Source organism: Grampus griseus (assembly GCF_964374135.1).
Source record: "Grampus griseus genome assembly, chromosome: 12".
NCBI classification, from domain to species: Eukaryota; Metazoa; Chordata; class Mammalia; order Artiodactyla; family Delphinidae; genus Grampus; species Grampus griseus.
In genome coordinates, this window is record NC_139006.1 from 15486852 (window position 1) to 15506803 (window position 19952).

At 43.2% G+C, this 19952-nt stretch overlaps 1 protein-coding gene across 1 annotated transcript in view; it reads left to right on the plus strand.

Moving 5' to 3' along the window:
* Positions 1 to 19335: 19335 nt before the first annotated feature.
* The window catches only part of HECTD4 (HECT domain E3 ubiquitin protein ligase 4), a gene marked incomplete at its 5' end in the record, with an annotated part of 190514 nt that continues 189897 nt past the window's right edge, over positions 19336 to 19952 (plus strand). The window contains one exon of the mRNA XM_082667923.1: positions 19336 to 19839. Coding sequence (XP_082524049.1) covers positions 19336 to 19839 — 504 coding nt within the window. The remainder of the gene's footprint in view (positions 19840 to 19952) is intronic.

Below are 19952 nucleotides of genomic sequence, written 5' to 3' on the forward strand. Positions count from 1 at the left end.
GAGGGGAGTGCTATCAGCTGCAGTGGAATCCCCTCTTTGGATCAACATCTTTAGCTTCCTAAGTGTCTTCTCAGCTTTTTCACCCGGCACCTACCAATACAAAGTCGTGGCATTTCCACAGCCATCACTGAACAACAGGTCAGTACTAATGGTACATGGATGAGAAACAAGTGTGGGCTCTCAGGCCACAAACTTTCCTCCCTTTCCATGACTTAACATCCATTTCTGCCCAATTCAGCCCCTCTCCATAGTCATTACTATTAGTTTCTTGTGTATCTAGTTTCTTAAAGCATACACAACAAATTAGTATAATTATTTACCTTGCCCTGTTTTTAACCAAAAACCCCATGTGCAGTACATGCTGTTATATAGATAACAAATGAATTTGATTATTCCATAGGAAGTGTCCATCTTTACTGCTGCATAGTGTAGTAGTGCATTCTATGGATATTTGGGTTTCCGTCATTTGTAATTATACTGGTTTCCCCTGCTATCCAAAAGTAGAGTATGCTTCTGAAACTTTGTGTAAGCCAAAATGGCATAAAGTGAAGAAATTACCTTATGACACATCTTGCTAACAGAGGCATAAAATGGGATAAAACACAGATGCTTACAGTTCAAAGTGACGGCTCTGGATGCTGAGATGTCAGAGTGTAGTTCCAGGGAAGGAGCTTGCCGGTGCCACTCCCACTGCCCAGACATGCTGCCGTCTCTAGTGGCTCTCTGCAAAACAAAACCGCTGTTTTCCCCCTTTGCCTTTTTTCATAAAAGTGAAAATCTTGATTTTTTTCTAGTTAACAAAGACAGGTACAAATGAAGTTCTTTCGGTTAAAGCAAACTTTCAGAAAGTGCTGGGTAACAGAGTGCGATGTAGTGAGTAACTTGCGGTGTGCATACAGATGAGCAAGCATCAGGTAAGAAGTAGCTTTTTGCTGAGTCAGGATTTAGGCAGTTTTGGTAGGTGGTGCCAAACTGCCCTCCATGGAGGTTGTACCAATTTATACTCATGTATAAGAGTGCCCGTTACCCTACAGGCTCCCTAAAATGATGTGTCATTAGACGTGGGTTTTTTAAGTTATTTTATTGATAATTTACATTTGGTAGAATTGATTTTTTGTGTGTGCAGTGCAGTGGCCTCTGCAGTTTGGGAAGCACCACCAAAGTTCCTTCCAAAAGTCAGTTTCCACTCCTAGTAACCACTGATAAAATTTTTGTTTTTCTAGTTTTGTCTTTTCCAGAACATCATGTAATATATTCTGTGGCATAATATCTGTGACATTTGTTCACATTAATGGTTCAGTAGTTCTTTTGTCAGTCAGCATTCTATTGTATCATTGTGTCACTGTTTATTCTAAAATAATACCCATTGAAAGATATTTGGGTTGTTTATAATTATTGGAGATTATGAATAAAGCCACTATTAACATTCACATACAGGGTTTTGTGTGGACATATGTTTTCATTTCTCTTGGGTTAGAATACTTACAAGTAGGATTGGCTGGGTTGTGTAGTTTAACTTTGTAAGAAAGTTTCAAACCTATTTTGTATCCCACCAGCAATATGTAACAGTTCCAATTATTCCACTTCCTTCTCAGCACTGGCTATTTTCAGGTGGTTTTTTTTTTTCAATTGAGGTATAATTGACAAGTTAGTTTTAGGTGTACAGCATAATTTGTTATTTGTGTATATTTCAAAATGATCACAATAAGTCTAGTTGACACCCATCACCATACATAGTTATAAAATTTTTTTCTTGTGATGAGAACTTTTAAGATCTATTCTTAATGACTTTTAAATATACAATATAGTGTTATTAACAATAGTGATCGTGCTGTACATGACATTCCCATGATTGTCTTCGTTAATTCTAACGGTTCCAGTAAGTTTGTACTGATAGGTATATAGTGATAAGTTCTGATGCATTTTTTGAAACAAACTCCAACATCACTTCTGACTAAAGCCCTTTAAGTGGCTCCTTATCACTCTAAGGTTTGGCTCCAAAATTATGGCCACGAGTCCTGATTGGCCCATTTCTCCAGTCGACTCATTTTTACTCTGCCCCTCAACATATTAAGTTTTAGTTCCTCAAATTGGGCTGTTTTGCCTGCTTCAGAGCTTTTGCACACCCTGTATGTTGAACTGCCCTTCCCACCATGTGACTGGCCCCTACTAAATAATAATGATAATTTGACTTGTCACGTAGGTTACCCAGGAGCAAGGAAACATTGCTCAGGCCAATGCAAGCGTCTGGTCTACTTGACAGATGTATTACGATAAAGAAAAGGTATTTGTGATTTATCAGTGTCTGTGAGCTTAGGGCTAGAGCTACCTTCAGGGTGTTGAAAAATAAGGTTTCTGTTCGTGCATATTCACACCAGTTCTTAGGTATATGCAAGGATGTTCATTGCAGCACCAAAGGTTCCATCAGTAGGGGATCAGTAGTTTACATCCATACGTTGGAGTATGATGTAGTGTTACAAAGAGTGAAGTAGCTGCATAAGAACTTGTGAAGGGACTTCTCTGGGGTCCAGCTGTTAAGACGCCGAGCTTCCACTGCAAGGGGCACAACAGGTTCGGTCCCTGGTCAAGAAACTAAGATCCCACAAGCTGTGTGGCGCGGCCCCCCCCCAAAAAAAGAAAACGACAAGATTGATACCCACAAAATATAAATTGTTAAAAATTCAGATTGGTAAGAAAAAGACAAATCTTGATAGACAAAAAGGCAATTCACAAAAGAAGACATATATATTACTAGTATTTACGGAAAAAGATCTAGTTTCCCTAGTAAAGAAATGTACATTTAAAATGAGATACTGATTTTACCTATTAAGATTAGCAAAATATATTTTAACACGTCATGTTGAAGATTTGTTGAAATGAACATTCATGAACTGTTTGTGGAATACAGATGGGCAGAATATTCAAGACAGCAACTTTATAATATGTATCAAGACTCTTAGGAATCTTGAAGAAATCACAAATATACAAAAAAAAGTCATGTAAAGTACATAGTATCTCATTTTGATAAAAAAGATTATATATATGTGGTAGATTGTAAAAATGGCCACAAGAAATCTTTCTGTACATTAAGCAGTGGTTCTCAACTTTTTTTGGTCTCAGGAGCCCTTTACAGTCTTAAATTATTAAAGATATGAAAGAATTTTTTATTTATGTGGGTTATGTCTATTGATACCATATCAAGACCAAATAATTATTAACAGATTTGTTTTTAAAGACAACAAACCATTCCATGTTAATGCAATATTTTTGTGAAAAACATTTTCCAAAACAAAAATGAGAAGAATGGCATTGTTTTACATTTTTGCAAATTGCTTAATGTCTGGCTTAATAGAAGACAGCTGGCTTCTCATATGTGCTGCTATGTTCAATCTGTTGCATTATCACATATTATGTCCTGCAGCCTCTGGAAGCTATTCTATGCTCGTGAGAGAATGAAAGTGAAAAGACAGTATCTTAGTAGCAGCATGATAAATGGATTTCACTTCATGGGTTCATTTTAAGACTCTCAGGGATGCTAAGGATTCCCAGATCATACTTAGAACCACTGCACTAGTCCCTTAGCAAGCAAGGTTCCAGAGGTGGAATCCAAATCTCTACCTTTGAGATGTCCTGCTTTCCAGTCCACCTGCTTCCTACAGCTCTGGCGCATCTGTGCAATGCTTGGGGCAGGACTGCTTGTTGCGGACAAGGCTGGGAACCTCGTGCCTGAGATCCTACTTCCTTAGCATCCAAATACCTCTTGTTTAGTTTTCCTGTTGCTGCAGTAAGAAATTACCACGAACTCTATGGCTTAAAGCATCACAGATATATTCTCTTACAGTTCTGGAGGTCAGAAGTCCAAAATCAGTTTCAGTGGGCTAATGTCAAGCTGTTGGTAGTGAGTGGCCACCCATACCCCTTGACTTGCGATCCCTTCCTCCTAGGTACACCAGTGCAAATGCTTCTGTCTTCACATCACCTTCTTCCTCTGATCCTAGATCTCGCTTATAAAGACCATTGTGATTACATCCCAACTGGATAATTCAGGGTATCTCCCTGTGAAGATGAGTTTCTCCACTCAAATACTTCTGACACCAAGATGTGTGGGTTTTCCACACCAAGCAATTCTCCAATTCTCTGCAGATACCAACTGAATGTCCTACAATTCAGTTCCGATGCTACCTACCCGGAGTTAGCATGGACCCCACAAGTTAAGGGCTCAGTCGCACAAGACTGTCTCTCACATGATGCCAATCACAAGTACTGGGTCCCCAGGTTACCCACACTTCTGTCTGACTTGGCTACAAATGGAGGGTTCCCACGACTCCCTCCTCAGGCTTGATAATTGGCTATAATGGCTCACAGAACTCAGAGAAACACTTATATTCATTCACCAGTTTGCTATAAAGGATACAACTCAGGAACTGCCAAATGGAAGAGAGAAATAGGGCAAGGTAAGGGTGGTGCCTGGAGCACCATACCCTCTCTGGGTGCACCACCCTCTCAGCACCTCTTGATGTGTTCACCGACCAAGAAGCTCACAAGTATTTATGGAGCTTAATCACCAGCACTACCACCCCTTCCCCACTTTTCCTTAAGTCTGGGTAGGGCTGAAATTTCCAACCTTCTAATCCCTTGGTCTTTCTGGTGGCCGGCTAGGGGTCCCTACCCTAAGTCACCTCATTAACATAAACTCAGGTGTGATCAAAAAGAGCTCCTGGGGCTTCCCTGGTGGTGCAGTGGTTAAGAATCCACCTGCCAGTGCAGGGGACACGGGTTCGAGCCCTGGTCTGGGAAGATCCCACATGCTGCAGAGCAACTATGCCCGTGCGTCACAACTACTGAGTCTGCGCTCTAGAGCCCGAGAGCCACAACTACTGAGCCCACGTGCCACAACTGCTGAAGCCCACGCGCCTAGACCCATGCTCCACGAGAAGCCACCGCAATGAGAAGCCCAAGCAGCACAACGAAGAGAAGCCCCCACTCGCCGCAACTAGAGAAAGCCCGCGCGCGGCAACAGACCCAATGCAGCCAAAAAAAATTAAATAAATTTTAAAAAAGAGCTCCTTATGAATAACAAAAGACGCTCCCATCACTCAGGAAAATTTCATGGGCTTTAGGAGCTCTGTGTCAGTAACCCAGGACAAAGACCAAATATATTTTTATCAGGTCTTTAACTTAATCACACCTGCCAAGTACCTTTTGCCATATAAAGTATTGATAATATCCACAAATTTGCGGGATTAGGACAGGGACATACTTCGGGACTATTATTTAGCCTACACCACCTGCCAAGCTCTGGTTACAAGGGTTTGGGGAGGGTTCCTGCTCCATTCCAAGGCCTGATTCTCACCTTTAGAAGCTCTAAGTGGCTTGTTTGTTTGCTTTTTGGCCACACCTCGAGGCTTGTGGGATCTTAGTTCCCGGACCAGGGATCCAACCCACGCCCCCCGCATTGGAAGTGCAGTCTTAACCACTGAACCGCCAGGGAAGTCCCCTAGAAGCTCTAAGTGTTGAACAGACCCCAGTGCTACCCTCCATGTATATAATTCAAAATAAAAACAGTGTCAAAGTGGAAAATACATGTAAGGAAAGGCAACCATGTTCTGAATTTCCCCATAGATTGTACAAGTATAAAATTGGAATTTCTTTGGGAAAATAGGGTGTGGAATAATTCATTCAAAAAATATTCATTGAGTGCAGGTCAATTGAAAATGGTGTAGAGGTTAAAGTTATAGCTTTGGGGGATCCAGTGGACTTGGATTTGAATCCTAATTTTGCTGCTTATTCATTTACCTTTCAGATAATCAATATGCTAATAATGGCAAATGATGTGGTCCTATTTGCTAAGCAAAATATATACTGTTTTTTTAGAATTGTTTTATTGTGGTAAATTATATATAACAAAATGTACCATTTTAAGTATATAGTTCAGTGGCATTAAGAATTTAATATAAGGACTTCCCTGGTGGTGCAGTGGTTAAGACTCTGAACTCCCACTGCAAGGGGTGCAGGTTCGATCCCTGGTCGGGGTACTAGGATTCCACATGCTGCATGGTACCCACGGCGTGGCCAAAAAACAAATAAAAAATATGAGAAAGTCATTAAAAAAACATAAAGTTTAATATGCAACATTTAATATATATGTATTTAAATATATAAGCATTAATTAATATATAAGTATTTGATTAAATAATAAGTATTTAATATATTTAAAAATACATTTAATGTATACAGTCTAACAAAAGAGACAGGCATCTAAATTTTTATTAATAATTATTTAATTGCAGTTAAGATAGGTACAACGAAGAAAAGGTATAGTGTGCAAAGAGGTTGAGAAACAGGAGGATTTGTCATGTTTGGGGGAGCCAAGGAATTTTCCTATGAGGTAGCTGAGACCTGAAGGATGAATAGGAGTTTGCCAAGTGAAACAGGTGGGAAGTGCAATCTGGCCAGGGAACAGCATGTGCAAAGGCCCGGAGTAGGAACAGTTGTACAAGAGGTAAAGAACTGGAAAGAAGCCAGGGTGACTTTCTTTGATCAAGATTGACATTGGCTTGAGGTGAGGTAAAGAAGCAGATGAGGGGTGGGAGCAGGGGGGGGGCTGCAGTGGCTGCAAAAGGTGATACAACATTGTGAATTCATGTGTGAACTGTTTTTGTAAGGCACATTCAAAGTCATTTAGCACTAAGAAGCCTTTACAAAGCAGCTACTTTAAGCACCATGCCAGGCACTAGGGACTTAGGGTTAAAAACTCAGTGGCTGATAATAGCAAGCATGTAGTGGACCCCTCCAGGGTCTGTGGGTTGGCTCTTCTTCAAGGATGAGATCTTCAGGGCTTGGCTCCAGGCTGGTGGCTCAGGCCTCCCCACATGTCCAATTCTGGGACCAGCAGCTCCCGGAGTGTGTGCTTTTATTGACAGATGACAAATTGAACAAGAATATTTGACCTCTGCTCACATCACGTCTGCTAAAATGCCATTGACCAAAGCACGTCACAAGGCCAAGCCCAGCTTTATGGGTCAGGGAAATTTACTCCACCTGCTCTGATGGGAAGTTTGGGAAAGACCCTGTATTTGCTTCCTAAGGCTGCAGTAACAAAGTACGACAAACTGGGTGGCTTAAAACAACAGAAATCCATTGTCTCACAGTTCAGGAGACTGGAAGTCCAACTTTAGGGTGTCAGCAGGGTTGATGCCTTCCAGAGGCTCCGAATGAGAATGTATTCTATCCTTCTCTCCTAGCTTCTGGTAGTTGCCCACCAACCTCAGTGTTTCTTGTCTTGTAGAAGTATCACTCCAATCTCTGCCTCTGTCATCACGTGGTCTTCCCTCTATGGCTCCTCTGTATCTCTGTGTCCAAATTTCCCTCTTCTTAGACAAGTATCATATGATATCATGTATATGTGGAATCTAAAATGTGATCCAAGTAAACTTATTTACAAAACAGAAACAGGGTCTTCCCTGGTGGCACAGTGGTTGGGAGTCCGCCTGCCAATGCAGGGGACACGCGTTCGTGCCCTGGTCCGGGAAGATCCCACATGCTGCGGAGCGGCTGGGGCCGTGAGCCATGGCCGCTGGGCCTGCGCGTCCGGAGCCTGTGCTCCGCAACGGGAGAGGCCACAACAGTGTGAGGCCCACGTACCGCAAAAAAAAGAAAACAGAAACAGACTCACAGACATAGAAAACAAACTTATGGTTACCAAACAGAAAAGGTGGGGGAGGGATAAATTAGGAGTTTGGGATTAGCAGATACAAACTCCTATATATAAAACAGATTAAACAACAACATCCTACTGTATAGCACAGGGAACTATATTCAATATCTTGTAATAACCTATAATGGAAAAGGATATGAAAAAGAATATATATATGCATAACTGAATCACCTTGCTGTACACCAAAAACTAACATAGCATTGTAAATTAACTATACTTCCATAAAAATAAAAATTAAAAAAAATTATCATAAAAAAAAATTTCAAGACTTCCCTGGCGGTCCAGTGGTTAAGACTCTGCACTTCCAGTGCAGGGGGCATGGGTTCGATCCCTGGTCAGGGAACTAAGATCCTACGTGTCGCGTGGTGTGGCCAAGAAAAGTTTTTTCTTCCTCTTCTTAGAAGGACACCAGTCTTTGGATTAAGGTCCACCCTAATCCAGTATAACATCATCTTAACTTGATTACATCTGCAAAGGCCCTGTTTTCAAATAAGGTCACATTCACAAGTTCTGGGTGGACACGAAGTTGGGAGACACTATTCAACCCCCAGTATAGTCACATAATAAAGAGTATGGATGTATGACTTTAATAAACGGAGAAAGTAAAGAATTGAGAACACTTTCCAATCTACCACAAAGTTACAGCAAAAGCCCAGAAAAGGGAAAACCCAGAAAAAGGGATGATATATGTGAACTCTAAGTATTTTAGAACATTCAGTAGGTGGAAAGGGGCTGAGGACTGTGAGAAGTGACACTTTTGCCCAATAAGAGCCTGATCGTGAAGATTTTGTGGGGACCCAGAGGAAATCAAGAGAGATCACTACAGGATTTTTTTAAAATTAATTAGTTATTTTTTTCTGCGTTGGGTCTTTGTTGCTGCGCGTGGGCTTTCTCAGTTGCGGCGAGCGGGGGCTACTCTTCATTGCGGTGCGCATGCTTCCTTATTGTGGTGGCTTCTCTTGTTGTGGAGCACGGGCTCTATGTGGGCAGGCTCAGTAGTTGTGGCGCACGGCCCATGGCATGTGGGAACCCGTGTCCCCTGCATTGGCAGGTGGATTCTTAACCACTGCACCACCAGGGAAGCCCCTCAGTACAGGATTTTAAAGCCAGGAAGTGACTTCATAATCACGCTTGCATTTTATTTTTATTTTTTAAAAAATTCATTAAAGGGCTTCCCTGGTGGCGCAGTGGTTGAGAGTCCGCCTGCCGATGCAGGGGATACGGGTTCGTGCCCCAGTCTGGGAAGATCCCACATGCCGCAGAGCGGCTAGGCCCGTGAGCCATGGACGCTGAGCCTGTGCGTCCGGAGCCTGTTGCTCCGCAACGGGAGAGGCCACAGCAGTGAGAGGTCCGCGTATCGCAAAAAAAAAAAATCATTAAAAAAAGAATTTTGTTTATTTGGCTGCACCAGGTCTTAGTTGCAGCATGCAGGATCTTAGTTGCGGCATGTGGGATCTAGTTCCCTGATCAGGGATCGGACCCAGGCCCCCTGCACTGGGATCATGGAGTCTTAGCCACCGGACCACCAGGGAAGTCCCCACACTTGCATTTTAGAAAGATCACTCTAAATGAGGACTGGTTTAAGGAGGACAAGGAAAAACTAAAATACCCTAGCAATGTGAACAGTGGCAGGAATCTGATCAACAAATTGATTTTTTTTTTTTTTTACTAATTACAACATTCAATGCAAATTTTTATGAAAAAGAAACAAGCTCTGATATAAAAATAAGTAACTTCCAGGGCACAGCCTAAAATAATCCTAAAATTGTGGGGAAAAACCCCCCACAAGTGTGATCCTGGAGTCCTAGTGCTGCTTTAGATTGAATTCCTTCATGACAAGGATATTAAAATGAAAATATCCACCCGCAGATTCTCCTCCTCACATAACAGTTTCCTCCTCTGCACTTTTTTCAAGTTATTAGATGCACACATATGTAGTCCATATTAGTGTAGGTAAACTCCTGTGTTTTGATTTTCTTCATAGACTATTATTTCATAAATGTTTATATTGCTGTCAAAGTTTCTTAATTATCCTTTTTAATGGCTTCATACTATTTCATATAAATGTACATCATTATAAATAAATAGGCTTTTGAATACAACTGTTTTCTTTTGAATTATAGTTTCTTGCTCTGTTCTCCCACTCATTTTCCTTCCCTAAAACATCCTATTTCAGGGAATCATAGCTCCATCTCTGTTATGGATTGAATTGTGTCCCTTCAAATTCCTATGTTGAAGTCCTAACCCCCAGTACCTCAGGGTCTGATCTTATGTTATGGAGTAGGATTTTTACAGAGGTGATAAATTAAAATGAGGTCATTAGAGTGGCCCCTAATCGATAAGACTGGTGTCCTTATAAGAAGAGGAAATGTGGACACAGACCCGCATTGAGGAAAGACAATGGGAAGACACAGGGAGAGGACAGCCAGCTACAAGTCAAGGAGAGAGGCCTGAAATAGTTCCTTCCCTCACAGCCCTCAGAAGCAACCCACCCTGTTGATTATAGACGTCTAGCTTCCACAGCTGTGAGACAACTTTCTGTTGTTTAAACCGCTCAGTTTGTGATACTTTGTTATGACAGCACTACCAAACTAAGAATGTCTCCCAGGCAGGTGCCCAGCCTTTAATCCTCATAGCCCCCCTCAGCCACTCCCTAAACTCCCATATCTTCTCAAGTGCTTTTGAATTCACCCACTTCATTCCATGCCACTAGACACTCACCTAAGCCCAAGTTCAAGTTCACGTCTGGATTCCTACGACAGCCCAAGTAGTCATCCAGCCTATAGGCTGAGCCATTCTCCACAAGGCAACCAGAGGATCTTTCTAAAATGCAAAGGCTAATAATAATAATAGTAAATTAAAAAATTTTTAAAATAAATATGCAAAGGCAATTCTCTCATTCTCCTCAAATTTCTCCACTGATTTCTCATTGCTCTTTCGGGAAAATTCCTTTAACATAGCTCACAAGCCCCTTCCTGATCAGACTCCTGCTTTCCTCTCAAGCTATTTCTCTCCAATCTGCACCCTACACCCTAACAATCTCTGCCCTTCAACTCTTCAGCTAGAAAGGGCAGCTTCTGGCACTAGTTTGGGGTTCAGAGGACTGGTTCCAGAATGAGTTTCCCTGGGTTCAGATCCCAGCTCTGCCTCTTCCTAGCTGTGAGAACTTCCTCCTTCAGTGCCTTGATGTCCCCATCTGTAAAATGGGATAACAAAAGTGCCTACCCCGTTTGGTTGTGGTGAGTATATTTGAAGCATCCCTGGCACATGGGAAGTAACAAATATGAGTTATTATTCTTCTGGTCTCTAATCTACCCTTTTCTCTCTCACCTCTGAGATTTTGCACATGTTCTTCTGAAGCCCTGGAATACTCCTCTCTGCTACGAGCCTTCCCCCACTTGACTAATTTCAATCATCCCTTTGGATCAGTTTCTGAGCCTCAGCGCTATTGATATTTGGGGCTGGATAATTCTTTGTTGGGTGCAGGGGAGGTTGTCCTGTGGATTGTAGGATGTTTAGAAGCGTCCCTGATCTCTACTCATTAGATGTCAGTCGCATCCGACCCTAGTCATGATGATAATTATCATTTTCAGACGTTGCCAAATGTCCCCAGGGTCAGTGAAATAACCCCAGTTGAGAACCGCTGCTCTAGCTCTTCTGTGCCCCCGCCCCAAGCCTCATCCCAAATACAGATCAGGTGCTCCTGGTCTGTACTCTCAACCTGTCCCATCACTGACAGGACTTCTTGCCCTGCAGCATATGTTCGGATTACTTGTCTTCTCCCCCATTAGATTTTAAGCTCCTTGCGGATAGGAGCTATGACTTAGTTATAAGAGCCTAGCAGAGAGTAGGAACTTAATAACTCCTTGTTTTGTTTTAAATTTATTATTTTATTATTTTTTTAAATTTTTGGCTGCGTTGCATCTTTGTTGCTGTGCGTGGGCTTTCTCTGGTTGCGGCGAGCGGGGGCTACTCTTCGTTGCAGTGCGCGGCCTTATTGTGGTGCGCGGCCTTCTTATTGCCGTGGCTTCTCTTGTTGCGGAGCACAGGCTCTAGGTGCGCGGGCGTCAGTAGTGGTGACACGAGAGCTCTAGAGCGCAGGCTCAGTAGTTGTGCCGCACGGGCTTGGTTGCTCCGCAGCATGTGGGATCTTCCTGGGCCAGGGCTTGAACCCGTGTCCCCTGCATTGGCAGGCGATTCTTAACCACTGTGCCACCAGGGAAGCCCCAATAACTCCACGTTGGATGAAAATTTTCTATGGGTAAATTTCTAGGAGTGGAACGATGGATCAAAAGGCATGGTCCTTTTATGCCTTTTGGATACGTGTGGCCAAAGTGCTTTCCCCCAAAGACCATACTGATTTAAAGTGCCACCAGCAATAGATGGTGTGTTTACCCCAGAACTTCACCATGCCTGGGTTCAAATGAAAATCTTTGAATTAATAGGTAAAAAATGGTGCCATATTTAATAATAGCTCATATGCATTGACAGCTTCTTCATTCCAGGCATGGTGCTAATGGTCCTGCCCGTATTAACTCATTTAATCCTCACAAAAGTGCTATGAGGTCGGTACCATTACTATCATCCTATTTTAAGGTGGGAAAATGCAGCACAGATGTGAGGAATAAGTTGTCAAAGGTAACACACAAGGGAGGTAGGACCCAAATCCACGCAGGCCATGATTCAAGCACTACGCATCCTGCATTTCATGCAAATGCTTTTCTTTGGTTACTAAATCTTCCCACCCACCATCCTCACGTTCCTTTAGCTAACTCATACACACCAGTTACCAGCATTAAATGTGACATCATGGTGGTCATTTTGTAATGTGAAGAAATATCGAATTACTATGTTGTGAACCTGGAACTAACATAGTGTTGTAGGTCAATTATGTTTCCAAAACAAACAAACAAACAAACTCATAGGAAATGAGATCAGATTTGGGGTTACCAAATCTGTGGAAGTGGGAGTTGGAAATGGGGGTGGGGGAGAGGGAATTGGATGAAGGTGGTCAAAAGGTACAAACTTCCAGTTATAAGATAAATAAGTACCAGAGATGTAATGTACAACCTGATTAATATAATCAACACTGCTGTATGTTATATATGAAGGTCGTCAAGAGTTAATCCTCAGAGTTCTCATCACAAGGAAAAGACATTTTTTCTTTTCTTTTGTTTGTATATGGGATGATGGATGTTCGCTAAACTCATTGTGATAATCACTTCATGATGTATGTAAGTCAAATCATTATGCTGTACACCTTAAACTTACACAGTACTATATGTCAATTATATCTCAAAAAAACTGAAAGATCAACAACAAACCCCCCCCAGGACATCCTCAGGGAACCTTCCTCATTTCTCAGATCAGGTCCCTGGACTTCTCATCACCTTTGGAATTACTTATTCCAAGTCATTTCCCCATCCTAAGCTTCTGGAGGGAGGGAAGATGCCTTTTTCCTAGAGAGGAGTGCCAAACCTAACATTTTGCCAGCACAAAGTAGGCACTCAGTGAATACTGAATGAATGAAAACATAGAGTGTTTGCTTTTCCTCTTGTGCAAACTCTAAGATTGTGTCTTTTGCCCACTTTTCCTTTGTGAGGGCTACCGTTTTTTAATGTAAGTTTTTGTTTGCAGCAGGGAAGTGCTTGCAAATTTGTTAAGTAAGAATTGGAAATTCCAGTGCGGTACGGCCTCTGATGTCCACAAGGGGGCGAGAGAGGACGTGGCATCTTTCGGAGCTCCAAGGTGCTGATTCCTCCAATGACAGTTGCACGTCATGCTGCTTCATCGTTGGGCTTTTCATCGTTTAGCTTTTCATCAACGTGGAGGCTTGTCCCTTAAGTTACCGTAATCAAGGGAGCTCTAAGGAGAATTTCTCCCTCTTCATTTTCAAAAGCTTTTTCATCCGATTTCCTTTCTCTGCTGCCTCGTAGACTCACCTATGAGCTGACAGAATCTTCCTTGAAATAAATTTTAAAAAAAAAAGAAGAAAACAGGGCCGACCAGATCACTTGGAAAAAAAGATTTTGAGTAGGTGTGTGTGCTTACTCTTTGAGACTGTGATTAGTGAGATGGAAACACTCAATCTCCCCCACAGGTTCTGTCAATGTGTGTGCACGTATTTATTTAGCAGATGTAGGCATGTGTTTTTTTCCTTGGTGTTCTGAAAGGCTTTAAAAATTAACATGGCTGCTTTATTTAAAGCTATTTTAAGCTCTATTAAGGCTTATCAAGGACCACTTATCTCCAGGCTACACTCGCATTTTTGTGGGCCTGGTAAGGATTACAGACTCATTTTAGACAGTCAGCTGGTGCAGAAAAGCCAGCAGAAGGGAGAGATATTGCAAAATCCCAGAGGGGCCCCAGCTTGAGCCAAGGCCAGTGAACACTGTGTCAGCAGCTGGGGCAGCGGAGAGACAGTCTCCATCAACAAGCTTGCTCTCTCCTGGGGAGATGCCTCCAAGGGGAAACTGAAGTCCAATCTACTCATAGCTCTTCCTGCTTTCTCATGCTTCCTCCAGAGGGTTGCCGAAGAAAATAAGTCATAAACCATAAACCTTTCCTTTCTATGATTCCATGAATGGATGTTTCCTGTGTGTACGGTGTGTGTGTGTGTGTGTGTATGTGTGTGTGTGTGTGATCTTGACTAAATTTGGATTCTCTGCCTCCAGGCTTCCAGCATAGAGTTCTTTTGAGCAGGGACTTTCTTTGTCTTGCTGATCTGTTCTAGAAATTCCCAGTAAATGGTCTTTTTCCAGAGGGGGTTCTATAAATACTAATTCATCAGCTGCCTCATCGTGGTACAGTGGCAGCCATGCAGTCCTATGACTAATTAATTACTGTTGCTAAAATATTAAATAACTATTTTTTTTTGGAGGTGATAAAAAGACTATTATTTTAAGGTTTTTCCAGTTTACAGAAAATGGTAAATATTAACTCTATGTAGACTGTGAAAGTTTAGATACATATATTATAATCCCTAGAGTAGCCCCTAAATATAATACAAAGAGATACTAGAAAGGCTAATAGATAAATTAAAACGGAATAATAAAAGTTTTTCAAATAACCAAAAAGAAGGCATCAAAAGAGGACCATAGAAACAAAACACAAAGGGACAAATAGAAAAGAGCAAAATGGTAGATGTAAATCCAAGCATATCAATAATTGTATAAAATGTTAATGACTGAGACACTAAAACTAATAGGCAGAGGATGACTGAGTGAATAAAAATAAGACCCTACTACATACGATGAGACATACATAGTAAATATGAACACAGGTGGAAAGTAAACTGTGGGACAATATATACCATGAAAACAGTAAGCATATCAAGACTAAAGTGGCTTTTTAAAACTTCAGATTTAAATAACTATTCAGTATGCAGTCTAAAGACTTTCAGCCTTGGATATGTGCTGTTTTCATTAATTGAAGTGAAGGACGATACAGACTGTCCCCGACCTAGGATGGTTGGACTTATAGATTTTTTGACTTTACAATGGTGCGAAAGTGATATACATGCAGTAGAAACTGAATCTCAGATTTTGAATTTTGATCTTTTTCTGGGCCAGTGATACGTGGTAAGATCCTCTCTCGTGATGCCAGGAAGTGGCAGCAAGCTTCCACTATAGATGAACAACCTATATACTTACAACCATTCAGTATCTATGCAACCATTCTGTTTTTCACTTTCAGTATAGTATTCAATAAATTACACAAGATATTCAATACTTCATTATAAAAGAGGCTTTGTGTTAGATGAGTTTGCTCAACTGTAGGCTAATGTAAGTGTTCTGAGCACGTTTAAGGTAGGTTGAGCTAAGCTATGATGTTCAGTGAGACTTTCTACTTTTGATATTTTCAGCGTATGATGGGTTTATCAGGGCATAATCCCATCATAGGTCAAGAAAGATCTGTACTTCTTTGGCATTTAGACTCCTGATCTTGAAATATAAACAATATGAGGAGGAGAATTTATTTTGAGCCACACAAGAAGGTTATTTAGATTCCGAAACCTGAGCATTCAAAAACTGATGGTTGCCATTGGATTTGGAAGGTGTGAGACAAAATAAGGAAGCTGGGATTATAGAATCAGACAGACCTGGGTTCACATCTGAGATTTGATGTTTACTGTCTGTGAGATATTGAGTAAAGTATTCAACTGTGCATCAGTTTCCTAGCTGAACGTGGGGGTAATAATATCTCCATTCTGTACACCTCCCAGGATTTGACACCTGCTAGGAGCTTAGGAAATGCGTGTGGGATAAATATCATGAAAATGAAATTAACAGTCATTGTAAGGCACATGAGATTGTTGTAACAGTGCAAGGTATATGAATTACTTATTTGGGAGGGAGGCAGTACAGGATGGAGCCAGCTATGTGTTCAAATCTCAGTTCTGCCAATTCCTAGGCAGGTGCAAGTCACTTAATTCTGAGCCTCAGTTCCTTGTAAAATGGGGCTATTAATGAATACTTGGAAGGGTAGTATGATGGTTATATGAGTGGAGACACTGACTCCTAGGTGTTCAATAGATTTTTTTTTTTTTTTTTTTGTGGTACGCGGGCCTCTCACTGTTGTGGCCTCTCCCGTTGCGGAGCACAGGCTCCGGACGCACAGGCTCAGCGGCCATGGCTCACGGGCCCAGCCGCTCCGCAGCATGTGGGATCCTCCCGGACCGGGGCACGAACCTGTGTCCCCTGCATCGGCAGACGGACTCTCAACCACTGCGCCACCAGGGCAGCCCTTTTTTTTTTTTTTTTTTTTTGCTTTTTTAAAAAGTAGTGCATGCTCTAGGAGAAAACTTGGAAAACATTGCAAAGCCCAAATCACAAATCCTCCAGTCACCTACCTGTAAATGCACTGCTGAGATTCATCCAAATGTTATCAGACATGCTACCTTCCCTGTCTTTCCTTCTACACCTATAGTCATACATCTGTGTAATTTTTAAAATGCAATCATACAGTAAATACAATCAAATTTCAAAATTTCCTTACTATTTTAGCCTGACTTTTTCCATTCACCAATATATCATGAACTTTCACTTGTATTAATATTCTTCATAAACATTATTCTGAATGGCTCCATAATATTCCATGTTATGGATATACCATTATTATAGTTAACCAGTCCCACACTGTTGGATATTTAAACTGATTATAATTTTTCCTCTTACAAACAATACTGAGCTGCACATCCTTGTATGTACATCCTTGACTATGGGTCTGATTATTTCCTTTGGACAACTTCTTCAAAGTTGAATTGCTGGATCAAAGGGTATGCACTTTAATGTTCTAACGTATTCATTCATTCATTCTCTATTAAAACTTTATTTTTTAGAGCAGTTTTAGGTTCACAGAAAAATCAAGAAGGTGCAGAGATTTCCCACATACTCCCTGCTCCCATGCACGCATAGTCTCCCCCATTTTCAACATCCCCTGCCAGAGTGGTACATTTGTTGCAGCTGATGAACCTAACTGACAGGTCATAATCCCTAAAGTCCACAGCTTACACTGTAGCTCCCTCTTGGTGTTGTATATTCTATGGGTTTGGACAAATGTATAATTTCATGTATCCAACATTATGGTATTATACATAATATTTTCACTGCCCTAAAAATCCTCTGTGCTCTGCCTACTCATCCCTATCTTCCCAAATCCACTAGCCACCACTGATGTTTTTATTGTCTCCATAGTTTTGCCTTTTCCAGAATATGACAGAGTTGGAATCATACAGTGTATAGCCTTTTCAGATTGGCTTCTCTAACTTAGTAATGTGCCTTGAAGTTTCTTCCATGTCTTTTCATGGCTTGATAGTCACTTCTTTTTATTTTTATTTATTTAAATATTTATTTATTTTGGCTGCTCTGGATCTTAGTTGCAGCATGCAGGATCTTTGTTGTGGCACGTGGACTTCTTAGTTGCGGCATGAGTGCGGGATCTAGTTCCCCGACCAGGGATTGAACCCAGGCCCCCTGAACTGGGAGCTCGGAGTCTTACCCACTGGGCCACCAGAGAAGTCCCAGGTAGTCATTTCTTTTTAGTGCTGAATACTATTCCATTGTCTGGATGTACCACAGTTTATTTATTTTATTTATTTTTAAAATAAATTTATTTATTTATTTATTTACTTTTGGCTGTGTTGGGTCTTCCTTGCTGTGTATGGGTTTCTCTAGTTGCGATGAGCAGGGGCTGCTGTTAGTTGCGGTGTGTGGGCTTCTCATTGCGGTGGCTTCTCTCGTTGTGGAGCACGGCCTCTAGGCACACGGGCTTTAGTAGTTGTGGCATTCAGGCTCAGTAGTTGTGGCGCATGGGCTTAGTTGCTCCGTGGCATGTGGGATCTTCCCGGACCAGTGATGGAACCCGTGTCCCCTGCATTGGCAGGCGGATTTTTAACCACTGCGCCACCAGGGAAGCTCCTGGATGTACCACAGTTTATTTATCCATTCACTTACTGAAGGGCATCTTGGTTAGTTCCAAGTTTTGGCAATTATGAATAAAGCTGCTATAAAGTGCCCTATGCAGGTTTTTTGGTGGACATATGTATTCAAGTACTTTGATACCAAAGAGCGCTTTATTATTATTATTTTTTAAGTATAAAAGCAATACAAAGATAATCTCACCTCAACCATTCCAGGCTGGTCCTACTTTGCGTGGCAATTCACATTAACAATTTGGTACTTATTCTCCCGCACGTTTTTCTCTACACACATAGTTCTTTCTTGTTTTAGTAAAAGTGGGATGGCGGGCATATTTTTAAGGTGTATGTCAATCAGTGTTGAATACTGATGGAATATAACAATAGTTTTAACTCCCTCTCGGAGCGTTTATTAAGTGCCAGACACTGGACATCAAACACTGTGACCCATGCTTTATTTTCACCAGATTTTGAGCGCTTATTGGGTACTAGAATTTGTAGTAAATATGAAGCACCTACCGTGCGCTTCTACCAAGTGCTTATGAACAAATGTGCAGCGCTTATTCTGCGCCAGATTTTTGCACGTATCTCATTTAAATGTGAGAGTGAAAGTGAACCTCCAGGCTCTGCCCGGGGGCCCAGGATGGGGGCTCTGGCCGAAGAGAGAGGAGTGCACACCTGAGCAGGTGGGAGGAGGGGAGGCGGTGCCCTCTTCTCTTGGTGCACTGCAGACCCAGGGCGCCCTCGAATAGCAAGGGGCGTGGGAGGTCACTCTAAGGGGAAGACGCAGTGGCAGGCGAGGCGGAGAAGGTCTTGCTGACCCGGCTGCCCCCGGTCTGCGGGGAGGAGGGCGGGGCCAAACGGGTGGGCGGGACCGGTATTGTCCGCTCCGCGGGGCATGCCGGGAGCTCCGCCCCCAACATGGCGTCTCACTGACAGTTGGCTGCCGAGAGGCAGAGGCGGATCTTGCTCCTCAGGGCGGCGGCGGCGGCGGTGGCGGCGGGGCCAGGGTCTCCGGGGCCAGGGGTGGGAGGATGGCGGCTCGGACCTCCTAGGGCGGAGCTCCACGGGCGAGGCGGCGAGCGGGGTGCTGCAGGCGGGCGCGGCGGCTGCTGCCATGGACTGGTGATCGCGGCGGCTACTGCTCGCGTCTCCCCTGGCCGGGCGGCTGCTCCTCACCGCCAACCCCTCAGCCGGGGCCATGGGCTCGTCGGCGGCCGCGGCGGCTGCGGCGGCGGCGGCCGCGGACTCGGCGCAGTGGCTCTCGGTGAAGGAGGAGACCATCTTCCTGCACGACGGGCTGATCCGGGTCACCGACCTGGCCGAGCTGCCCAGCGAGATTCTCGGGGCCCCGGAGGCCGCCGACACCGACTTGGAGGTGAGCGAGGCTGCCCCCGGCCTCCGCCATCAGATTAGCCCACCCGCGCCGCATTCCCGGGGTCGGGCCCTCTCATCTCCGCTTCACCCCGACCCTGAGGCCCACGAAGGCTGCCCCAGCAGGTGTGTGTGGGCGCCGGGCAGGCAGGTGCGGGCCGCGCCGCGAGTCTGCAGACCACCCGCCTCCCTCCCTCCTCGGGGCCTCAATCCCCGCCGGGGATTTCATTTGTGGGTTCATTTTGAACGTTCCGACTACCAACATTTTATTAGACCATCACCCGGCACGGCCTTGAAGCCCCGGAGGAGCCGCCGCCGCCTCCCGGGCCCGGTCTCCCTTCCCCCACGGACCCCTTGGACGCACTTACAGGGCACACCCAGGCTGCTTAGCTTTGGGGACATTTTAATTTTATCGCTCTACACCCCCCCCACCTCGTCATTCCC